An 11,856-nucleotide genomic window follows, 5' to 3' on the forward strand; every position below is an offset into this window, starting at 1 on the left:
TTAAGTGGCTTTTTATGTCAGTAATATATTTTCTGCAAGTGTATTTTTTTAATAGACTGTAAGTATGAATATGAAGTATACCAGAAGAGCACATACAATACAATTAAGTGCATTGTTGTTGTTTTTTTCTCAATGGCTAGTTATTCTAAAATCTAAAAATGGATTAATGCGTCGTATTAAGTAAACTCCAACTCCACTTACACTCTCAGAAAATAAACAAATAAATAAAAAGGTAGAAAATGTGCAAATTTGTTCCTAGATGGCAAAACGATGTGGAGGAAGAGAAATGAGTTAAGTATAAATAAATTAATAAATACGTGAATGCAGAATTAAATGAATGTAGAAATACATAAATGAATAAATAAAATATATGAAGAAATAAATAGAGGAATACATAAATGAATAATTAAATGCAGATATGCATAAATTAATGAATACATAAATAATTGTCAAAAGTGTCATTTTTAATTGTGCTATTTTTGTGTGGAGGACGAGAAATCTTCCAATATATATATAAGTATAAATAAATAAACACGTAAATGCAGAATTAATTAAATAAATAAATGTAGAATTTCTCGTCCTCCGTAATAATATCACCTATCACCCCCCCCCCCCGCCATATTTCTGTGATTGTTTGGTTCCATCTAGTGGTGACGTCAAATCCCTAAACCAGAAAACATCCATCTGTAATGAGCCTAATGTAAATAATAAAAAAGAACGCCATATTACGTTTACAATAAGTAAGTTGATCAGTAGCAACCTTCACATAAAATATCAAAAAATATCAAATTTATTTCAAACAGTCAGAATGTTCTAATTAAAAATACATGGGCTATATTACATAACATCCATCTGACCACCTCACAGTGTCACAGTGGGCGGGGCTACGCAGACTTCGCTGTCGCTATGGTGGGCGTGTCTCAGTCGTGATGGGCGTGGCTGTCGGGGTTTGTCATTGGACTTCCTCCTCACGCTTTCTGTGCGCTGAGTGATTCACATCAGCAGCTTTGGACCGAACGACAGAGAGGTTTACTTCATCATGGGGCTCACCAGCGATCCGAACTACCGCAAACTCGAGCAATGGTACAAATCCAGCGCCGGAAACCTCAACATGAGGCAGATGTTCGACGCAGATCAGGACAGATTCAGCAAGTTCAGGTGAAACACGCATCAGACGCGCTTCCGCTGCACTTTTACACTGGCGCTTCATCTCGTCTTCCTCGGCAGCATCACACATGCCACTCATCAGCTCGTTCTGGGACTCACATGTTGGTCATATGAGCATATATGCACTGTTTTTGTAAGGTAGCCCCTTCATTTAATATCAGGACACATATTAGTGTATATATGCGCATATCGTTACATCAGCCTTGATTTCCACGGTGATGTTGTAAGGTTATTGTCATATCAGGCCAAAATAGTCTCGAGCTCCAGGTTCCGTCCTCTGCACTGCTGCACCTGCTTTATGTCTTCATTTACACTCATATAAACACACTGATGGTGTGTTTAACTGGTGATCTTTGCTTTAAAACGGTAAACATTGCCATGATGTCAGCTAGACGCATAACAAGGTCATCGATCATCGATCACGTGTGTTTGAGCTCCGCATGCACTTTATCACTGCTCTCATGTGGCAGCATACTAATATGAGTTTCTTTTATGACCGCTTCATTAAATGCACATTATCAGGCTTTTCTCAAGTGCACTCACTGCTTATGCAATCTCTTAAAGGAGTATCTCATACTCTGCTGCGATACTTCTCTACTTATATGTTGCATATTTACAATAATCTATTCGTATGAGAGTGCATTAGCTGTTATAGGTTGAATTCTGATGTATTAAGTGTTCATAAAAGTCTGTAGTATGTATTTATTCTCAGAATAGTGTTGGCCATCAGAGGGCGCTATAACAGCATGTTGTACGTGCCCTTTTGCACACACACACTCTCTCTCTCTCTCTCTCTCTCTCTCTCTCTCTCCTCTCTCTCTCTCTCTCTCTCTCTCTCTCTCTCTCTCTCTCTCTCTCTCTCTCTCTCTCTCTCTCTCTCTCTCTCTCTCTCACACACACACACCGCAGAGCTGAATCACTGCGTGAATTATACTGAACGTGGTGTGTGTGAATAGTAACACGTTTTATATTCATTCACAATATTTAAAAATTATATATTTAGGATTCATTTGATTAAAGTTATTATAATATGTATAATAATATATATTCAACTCAAACGTAACTTATTTGTAAGAATTGTACTGTAAACTTAACCTCATTGGAATGAGCACGTGTTTGCACTGCTGATGTAATAACGTGAAATTGTAGGATGAGACATTTACATATACATGTATGTTTATAGTGTTTTAAGTAAATTAACTTTATATATAATGTATATAATTATATATATGATTGTATAATTTTGTTGCAAATGTTTGTTAATATACTAACTATATTATGGTGACTATAGTAAGTTACTGTTACTACAATAAAACTGTTAATTTAGTTTTAGACGCTAAATATTATATAAAAATACTATAACCAAGATCTTGAAAGCTTTTGTGAATATTTTTTTTTTTTTTTGCCATTTCAGTTTTGTAAAAGATAGATCAGGAATTTAAATTGTGAAGGGAAGAGTAATAATTTATAAATATTTGAAAATATTTATTTGAGTGTAATTCAATTTCGAGAGTAATGTGGCATTTCTGCAATCAGAGTCTCACTGCTTAATATAACAGTGTGATGAGTCTAATACATTTTCTTAAATGGCTCATTTAGTTTTCCTCATCTGTTTAATTAATTTTCCTCGTCTAAACATCACTAAGATCCTCTCACTTGTGTATATACTAGGCTTGAATGATGTCCCTGGATTATCCATGTTGTACATGAAGCAAAATTAAACAAATCCAGCTTTTGTATATATCCTAATGATGTGTGTGTGGTTTGTCTTCTGAGCAGTTTACAGCTGACGACAGATGATGGAGACATTCTGCTGGATTACTCTAAGAATCTGATCAATGAAGAAGTCCTGCGCATGCTGTTCGACATGGTACAGTCCACAGTCTTCACATCAGAATAATTTCTTCATAAAATCAGACTAGAGAGTGTTAGTGTTAAACAGCAGTGCAGGAGCAGAGCTGTTACTGTAATCTCTCAGCTAAGCATCTTTATACCCCTCATCAGAAGCACTTGTGTGTGTGTGTGTGTGTGTGTGTGTGTGTGTGTGTGTTCGTCTATCTCCAGATGTTAATTGGCTTAATGCATGTGTCCTTAAAGCTGCGACTACTGAGAATAGAATGGATGAATCCAGTTAACCGTTATCACTGAGACACACAAGGCCTGTGTGTGGTGGAATGTTTAAGTAGTTTGAACTTTAAGTTCAAAGTATACTTCAGTATTTATGCAATTGCTGGTGCTTGTCTGCAGCAAAAGTATGCTTATGTATACATAATTTGGCAGCGCAAACACGGGAGCAATGAATAATCTCACAGTTATGAGAAAAATGTTAGAATTGTGAGATATGAACTCAGAAATCTGGCTTTTGTCAAAATTCTGACTTTACGTCTCACAATTCTGCCTTTTCGTTTCGAAATTCTGACTTTACGTCTCACAATTCTGCTTTTACGTTTCGAAATTCTGACTTTTACGTCTGAAAATTGTGTTTTGTCAAAGCGAAATTCTGACTTTACGTCTCACAATTCCGAATTTGTACAGCACAATTCTGAGTTTAATTCTTTCTCAGAATTCCGACTTTACGTCTCACAATTCCGACTTTACATCTTGCAGTTCAGCGTTTACATCATGAAATTCCAACTTTACGTCTCGCAATTATGACTTTACGTATCGCAATTCCGACTTTGCGTCTCGCAATTCCGACTTTACATCTTGCAGTTCAGCATTTACATCATGAAATTCCGACTTTTACGTCTTGCAATTCCAACTTTACATCTTGCAGTTCAGCGTTTACATCATGAAATTCCGACTTTACGTCTCGCAATTCTGACTTTGCATCTTGCAGTTCAGCGTTTACATCATGAAATTCCGACTTTTACGTCTTGCAATTCCAACTTTACATCTTGCAGTTCAGCGTTTACATCATGAAATTCCGACTTTACGTCTCGCAATTCCAACTTTACATCTTGCAGTTCAGTGTTTACATCATGAAATTCCGACTTTACGTCTCGCAATTCCGACTTTACATCTCGCAGTTCAGCGTTTACATCATGAAATTCCGACTTTATGTCTCGCAATTCTGACTTTGCGTCTCGCAGTTCCGACTTTTATGTCTTGCAGTTCAGCGTTTACATCATGCAGTTATGATTTTACATGTCACAGTTCATGCAATTCCAAGTTTACATACGACAATTTCAACTTTACATCTCACAATTCCTACTATACATCTTTTTCTTTGAATTGCAAGTTTATATTGGATTGAGCTTCAGTTGCCATTAGAGCTCATATTTAACCTGACTCAGTACTACTTAACTTCAGTACTTTCTTCAGCCAATCAAAGTAGAGACTGTGAAACTGTATCACTGTGATGCAGCACATTTCTTACAGTAATCACAGCAGAACACAAAACACAATTGGTGTTTGTATAGTTCTTTTCATGTATGTTTACACAGGTACTGAGTCACATTAACCGTTTTTTCCTGTCTCATCATGATTAGGCACGATCGGTGGGTGTTGAAGCTGCCAGAGAGAAGATGTTTGCTGGAGAAAAGATCAACTTCACTGAGGTAATGATATCTCAGTAAAACATTTCACTGAGAATTAACTTGAGCTTGATTTTAGGTTGAAATTTTTAAGACATGTTCCTTCTTGAATTTGGTTCTGTGTAAGTTCCACTTCCATCTTCTCTAAATGTCTATTGGCACATAGCAGAAAGTTCTGTTAAAACCCTCAGTTTCCTCTTTAACTCACTGGCTGTCCTGAAACTACAGCATGTAATGTCTCTCTTGTGGTTCATGGTTATGAAATAAAAAAGGGAGCATAGTTGCTGTCATGTCTCTTTAGGGTAGAGCTGAGCTGTGTGTGTGTGTGTGTGTTGGTTTGTAGGGTCGTGCTGTTCTCCACACCGCCCTGAGGAACCGCTCTAACACTCCCATCATGGTGGATGGTAAAGACGTGATGCCGGACGTGAACGGAGTCCTGGAGCAGATGAAGGGCTTTTGCCATGTGAGTGAACTTGCGTGACAACCCACTCGTTCATAGAACACTTTTTTCTTTAATGGATTTTCACTTATTAAAGGTCCACTGAAGTGCCTTGAAACACACACCGTTATTTTATGTGTTGACGTCAGTTTAACTGAAACAGGAAGACCGGGCGGGACATACTGTATCAAGCACCCCTGCCCCCTTTTTAAATAGCCAATAGCGTTTGTTTCTATCACAGCTTGGGCTAGAGCCGTTGAGCTCAGTAAAGCCACATTTGACAGGGCATGACGGCCATGTAGTATTTATTTATTTAATTTACATGGGCTAAGTAGTACTACTTTTATTGCATTTTAAAGTAATAATTTATGATTAATTGATCATTAATTTCAATGACAGCTGATTATGAAAATTTCTGCAAACTGACAGTGTGTATTTGTGCGTGTGTTATTTTGCAGCGCGTGCGCAGTGGCGAGTGGAGAGGCTTCAGTGGTAAAGCCATCACTGATGTTGTGAACATTGGCATTGGTGGTTCTGACTTGGTGAGATTACCATGAGTTTCCTGAGATCCAGTGGATGTTTACACACAATAGTTGACCAATAAAAGAGATTTGGCTATTGCCAAGACTGATCCAAGAGCAACTGAAGTGGAATAAAACTGTCTGTTATAGTCAGTTACAGTTATCATCCTAAGTGTTGCCTGATTCTTCACTAAAACGGCAGATACTACTGTTAGACAGATCTTTTATCCTGATGGCTAGGACTCGTACAGAAGAGTCAAGTCTGGTTATCATGAACCATACTTGTGTAATGTTTGGAATAGCATTTATTATTACGTTTCGTTTCGTTCTTCAGGGTCCTCTGATGGTGACTGAAGCTCTGAAGCCGTACTCTAAAGGAGGACCCAACGTCTGGTTCGTCTCTAATATTGATGGCACACACATGGCCAAGACCCTCGCCCAGCTCAACGCTGAGACCACCCTCTTCATCATCGCATCCAAGGTCAAGAAAACAATCTTGTACAGTACTGTAGTGTTCGTTTACACTTATATTAAGCAAAACTGGTAATACAAAGTAAACAGGTTACTGTAAAGTACTACATTTCTTAATGTATTTTATTTTTTAGACATTCACCACCCAAGAGACCATCACTAACGCAGAGACGGCCAAAGAATGGTTCCTCCGGGCCGCTAAAGATGTTAGTACCTTTACTGCTGTAACTGTCTAAAAAAAGATGAAATTATGTGTGCTACATTATAGATGGCTTTGTTGTCTGATGTCTGTTAGTCTCATTCAGCATTTTGTGTATTTTCAGACATCAGCTGTGGCTAAACATTTTGTGGCTCTTTCCACAAATGCAGTAAGTACAGGGTTATGTCAGCTGTATGATGTTTTGAGCAAAATCATGTCTCTAAAAAAAGAATTTCCTGTCTCCTCACCAGCCAAAAGTCAAGGACTTTGGTATCGACACCAACAACATGTTTGAGTTTTGGGATGTAAGTATTCCTTGCATTATAATCTATTATTGCACGAGAATGGAAATCTTCTTTTTGATTGGCTGAGAATAAGGCTGAAAGTGTAAATGACTGAATGCATGACTGCCAGTAATATTTGACTACTCTGCCGTGTTCCTGAATTAGCATATTGCTTCTCAAAGACTGTTTCACTGACCCGAATGCTCATGTTCTAGTGGGTCGGCGGGCGCTACTCGCTGTGGTCAGCTATCGGTTTGTCCATTGCACTGCACATAGGTACGTCTGCTGTATGAACAGTCCTGTAAGGCCTGAAACATGCTGTATGCAAGTATGTGAACGCTAAAGCCTTAAAGCTATGCAACTTTGATTTGGTGTGGTTTGGTGGTTGTACATAAAATCAGAATGCAATTCGAGTATGTTTTGCATTCTCGGCATTGCCAGAGGGGGCGCTATAACAGGTATTCCATATTAGAATAACCAGATTTTCAATTTGTTCTTTCAGGTCAACTAGTGTCATTAGGAACCACAGAGAGAACTTGAGTTAACTAGTTAAATTGGTTTAAATTCAACATTAAATTTCAACAGTCTCTATTTACATTCTTATCCATGTTCCTGGTCCTGCTGTGAATGATTCATCAATGTTATTCCCAAAAATATAGTTTGTTTTGGTAATTAGGTTCTGGTTAAGTTTATTTGGTAATCAAGCTCTGGCCAAACATTCACATTTATGTACTTGTATAGAGCATGTTTCTGGACTAACTTCTGCCTGAACCAAATTCGAAAAGACTGCAAATGCATCATCTTGGACTATAAGCACTGACAGACTATTTACACACACTTTTTTTTGTCTGTAAATGATCCAGTAACTTTATTCATTCTCATCTTACAGGTTTTGACAGTTTCGAGCAGCTTCTAGCTGGTGCTCACTGGATGGTAAGCACAACTGTAGTATGCCAGTATACAAGATAAGCATTACTGTACATTGCTCACTCTAAACCGTCTACCTCAGGAGCGTCTGAGAGTTCGTGTTTCTAGGAGTAACCACTCTGTGCTCTTTCTCTCAGGATAACCACTTCCGCTCGGCCCCTCTGGAGCAGAACGCCCCGGTCATACTGGCCCTGCTCGGCGTCTGGTACGTCAACTTCTTCCAGGCCGAGACACATGCCCTGCTGCCCTACGACCAGTACATGCACCGCTTCGCTGCGTACTTCCAACAGGTCGGTCCAATGAGGTTCTAGGAAAGGACCTCATAAATGTCATCATTTCTGATAGTAGAACACATTGTTGAGTTGTTGATGATCTTTCAGGGAGACATGGAGTCCAACGGGAAGTACATCACCAAGTCTGGCACTCGTGTGAATTACCACACTGGACCCATCGTGTGGGGGGAACCAGGAACCAACGGACAGCACGCCTTCTACCAGCTCATTCACCAGGGTGTGTGATCCTAACCCTCCCTTGTGGAAGACTTCCTAGTTTAATTGACATGTTCATGCCCATTTGTGATGTGTTTATCACAACAGATCTTAATCTCCGCAGGCACTCGCTTGATTCCGGCTGACTTCCTCATTCCTGCTCAGAGTCAGCATCCTATCAGAGATAATCTGCATCATAAGGTATGCCAGCCGTCTGCGTGGTTCAGGACACGTCTTTGTTTTCTGCTTCTCTTGGGCATCTGATACCCCAGATGTGATTTCATGTTATTTGAGTCGTGTTTGTCTAAGCATTACATGTCGTTTTTTAAATCCGGTAGATCCTGATGGCGAACTTCCTGGCGCAGACGGAGGCTCTGATGAGGGGAAAGACCCCTGAAGAGGCCAAGAAGGAGCTCCAGGGTGCTGGGATGTCTGGAGATGCACTGGAAAAACTCTTGCCCCATAAAGTGAGTGTCGATTCACAATCCTTCGTATCTAAACTGGAACAGTTAAACTTGGAATTTATCAATATGGACGTGAGCGTTGGCTACAATCAAATCTCACGTCTGGTCTCAGCTCGTGTATGCAAGGTTTTGAGTTAACGTTACCTGAAACTTGCGCGCAGCATAGTAAATCTGGTGGAGAATTGTAGAATGACAGAATTTTGTTTATTTAAGGTTATTTTCCTGACCGTCAACTGAAGCTCATTAGTAGATAGTTAACCAGTAAGGTTAGAACGTCTTTTTTGTTTGTTTTATACAGGACTTTAGATTAATATGCGCAAATAGCAGCGTAAACAACAGATCACAAGGATTCACACATTGTCGAATCACACACCTGCAGCACTTCTGTGAAAGGAGAAAAACAGAAATTAAGTCTGTAAAAGGTATAAAATATATAGGACCACACAAAATATATAATAGGCTATGTAAATAACAGATTAACAACAAAAAAAAAAACTGTGCTACAAGTATAGGCTACGCTCGTTTTTGTGACGCTCTTAATGCACTTTATTTATTTTCTTTATATCTTTATTTGATTTAATCCATCTGATTGCGCGGCCGCCTCATGCACACACAAACAACATTAGTTCTAGCGTTGCCTGACATTTCAGCCATTCATCATCAAACTAAAATGCAGTCAACCAAATATAAAAGTTACACTGTTTATTTAAAAGGTCCGCTGTGAAATCAGCATGCAGCACCCAAACAAACATTTTTGCGCATGTGAAGGATTTTACACGGATGTTAGAACATGAGTGAAGTATAAAGTCTTGTTTAGGCTACATAATGAATAATAGTTAAGCAACCAAATGTTACAAATATGGCAAACATGGAAATGAGACAGGCTGGTGAGCACAACGCGTTTCAGTTTTGCTTGACATTTGAATGCTGTTTATAATGAATGCCACTGTAGACTTGTGTTTAATATATAATTTTATAACTACTTAATTTTCATTCTTGTTCTGTTCTGAATACCGTTAAATCTGAAATATTTGTTGTAGAGTGAGGGGAACTAAGCTGTCTGTATATATTTATCAGTATTTTAATATGAATTAAATAATTTAATTTAGCCTAATTGTTTGCAATTACAAGGTTAACGGGTCTTTTTGGAGTAAGATCAATTTCTCCTTTATGAGATTACTACATCTTTTTGGCCGGGTTTCGTTTCTCCGTTTTGTTAACTCTAGGGGCGAGGCTTCTTAACAGGGGTGTTTATAGGGGCGGGATATTCAAATGACGATTGTTTTCTGCCGCCACATTTATCAACGTGCGATCATTCGTGTGATGACATTGGCAGCATACGAATGTTTCATGAACCACACGTGAACTCTGTTGTAAGTCGTTTCTACGTTAGATTGATAAATGAGGCCCACTAAATCTACCATGTTGTCACTGTCATGTGACCTACAACATGATCAGTTGTGACCTAATGGTAAGAGATTCAGACTTGTTACCAGATGGTTGCAGGTTCGATTCTCAATACCAGTAGGAAATGTAGGTGAATGATCAGCGCTCTCTTCCACACACCGTATCCATGAGTGAGGTGCCCTTGAGCAAGACACCAAACCTCCAATGATTGACAGGCGAGCTGACCAATCTAACTGCCAAATCTGCCATTTTGTCCAAAAAATAAACTAGACAGGAGAGTAGATTAACATGGTGGACTTGGTCTTGAAAAACAGTGTGTATTGACATCTTTCCGAGGATCCCTTCTGATGTTCATTCGTGTGTATTTCATGCTGTAACTAGTAAAGAGGAAGAAACGATCCGTTCAGGTGCCGCTTGAACTGAGGCGCTACAGCGATCTGTCACGACACACAGAACAGTATTTGTTTTAATTGGTTAAAAAAAGACAAAATTTGATAGCTAAGATTTTTTCATACCAGAAGCAACCTGCGCTGTCTTGTCTGTCCGCGTGTTGTCGGCTACCTCTGTGCTCTGTGATATATTTTTCACTGCGTGAGAACATGATGTGTGGTGTGAAAGCGGCATGATTTGTCGGAAATAGCAACAGTAACTAAGGAGTGTGGTTCATTGTGAAGGGTCAGTTGCTCCCTGGGTGCAAAGGACGAATTCTGAGTGCGGGTTACCATACTTGGCCTTTGACGTCACCTTTTTTACAGAGAATTTACTCCTTTTAGTGTTGTCAAAAGTACCATTCGGTACTGAAATTTTAAAAACGCCCATTTCCCGTTTCTGTGCGCGCAGTCACAGTAAAGGGATGATCATTGAAGCCAATCCCAGACGTATCTGTTGGACGCGTGAACACACTGACCAATCAGCGCTGTTTAAGAATCTGCTCAACAGCGCTCAAATCTGAGCAGGAAATGGACGTTTTTAAAATTTCAGTATTTAACTGTATCACGGTCAGTACTTTTGACAACACTAACTCCCATACATCTGGTCCGCTTTTGTATAATGACACAATGATTATTTTTTTTGTAGGTTTTTGAAGGAAATAAGCCAAGCAACTCTATCATCTTTAAGAAACTTACTCCTTTCGTGCTTGGTGCACTCGTTGGTGAGTATCAAACATGATATACTGCTACTTCCTTTTGTAGATGTCCATTGGTTTTGTTGACCCCACACTCATGGACAATATGATGTGTTTCAGCCATGTATGAACACAAGATCTTTGTGCAAGGTGTGATGTGGGATATCAACAGCTATGACCAATGGGGGTGAGTCCAGATCCAAGTTTTTTCAGCTTTGATTGGGTCCAGTTCAGAAGTTGCAAAGAAACTGAATCATTTCCTCCATATTGTGACCACCTTGTGAGAAAGTTTGCTTTGGGAAATCTGAAGTTTCAGGCATACGTACATTTACAGATTATTTTTATCTGTCCCATCAGCGTGGAGCTCGGCAAGCAGCTGGCCAAGAAGATCGAACCCGAGCTGCAGGACGACGCAGATGTTCGTTCCCATGACTCTTCCACCAATGGACTCATCAGCTTCTTCAAGAAGAACCGCTCTTAAATGTTTCCTCCCCTTTAACCCTACCTCTGCTGGCCCCCTCATCCAATGAGATTAGAGAATTATGTATTAACACTTGGCATAGTTCAGACAGTGAGCCTAGAAACGGAGGACGAGCACTTTATGCTGTCATCATCTATAAGCCATGAGATTCTTGAGTGTTGTGTAAGATTTGACTCTATCATGTATCTGTGAACCAGTTTGGATGACGCTATCTGTTTGCACTGCGCATTCTAGATGGATTTCATGTCCTCCTTTGGACCAAGGAACCACAATAAATGTATTATTTGTCACCTTCCTTGCCTGGCTGCATGTTCTTTTTGTTCAGCAAAATTTCCTCAAAGACGAC

The 11,856-nt window shown here is 39.4% G+C and overlaps 1 protein-coding gene across 1 annotated transcript; it reads left to right on the forward strand.

Annotated features, from left to right (window-relative positions):
• Nucleotides 1-957: 957 nt before the first annotated feature.
• On the forward strand, nt 958-11,805 carry LOC109101937 (glucose-6-phosphate isomerase-like). The gene is made up of 18 exons (XM_042753610.1): nt 958-1,158; nt 2,947-3,037; nt 4,659-4,727; nt 5,047-5,166; nt 5,601-5,684; nt 5,998-6,144; nt 6,269-6,340; nt 6,458-6,502; nt 6,585-6,638; nt 6,833-6,893; nt 7,507-7,550; nt 7,682-7,834; nt 7,925-8,054; nt 8,157-8,233; nt 8,371-8,499; nt 10,981-11,056; nt 11,150-11,216; nt 11,387-11,805. The coding sequence occupies exons 1-18, from the start codon at nt 1,040-1,042 to the stop codon at nt 11,508-11,510; spliced, it is 1,662 nt and encodes a 553-aa protein (XP_042609544.1). The 5' UTR covers nt 958-1,039; the 3' UTR covers nt 11,511-11,805.
• Nucleotides 11,806-11,856: the final 51 nt, after the last annotated feature.

This window comes from Cyprinus carpio, chromosome B25 (assembly GCF_018340385.1).
Source record: "Cyprinus carpio isolate SPL01 chromosome B25, ASM1834038v1, whole genome shotgun sequence".
Lineage (NCBI taxonomy): Eukaryota > Metazoa > Chordata > Actinopteri > Cypriniformes > Cyprinidae > Cyprinus > Cyprinus carpio.

Excerpts from the sequence above, each read along its gene's own strand:
- LOC109101937 (XM_042753610.1), top strand. The coding sequence starts at position 1,040 with ATGGGGCTCACCAGCGATCCGAACTACCGCAAACTCGAGCAATGGTAC. Across the intron at positions 6,145-6,268 it reads TCTTCATCATCGCATCCAAG|ACATTCACCACCCAAGAGAC; the intron begins GTCAAGAAAACA and ends TTTATTTTTTAG. Across the intron at positions 11,217-11,386 it reads AACAGCTATGACCAATGGGG|CGTGGAGCTCGGCAAGCAGC; the intron begins GTGAGTCCAGAT and ends CTGTCCCATCAG.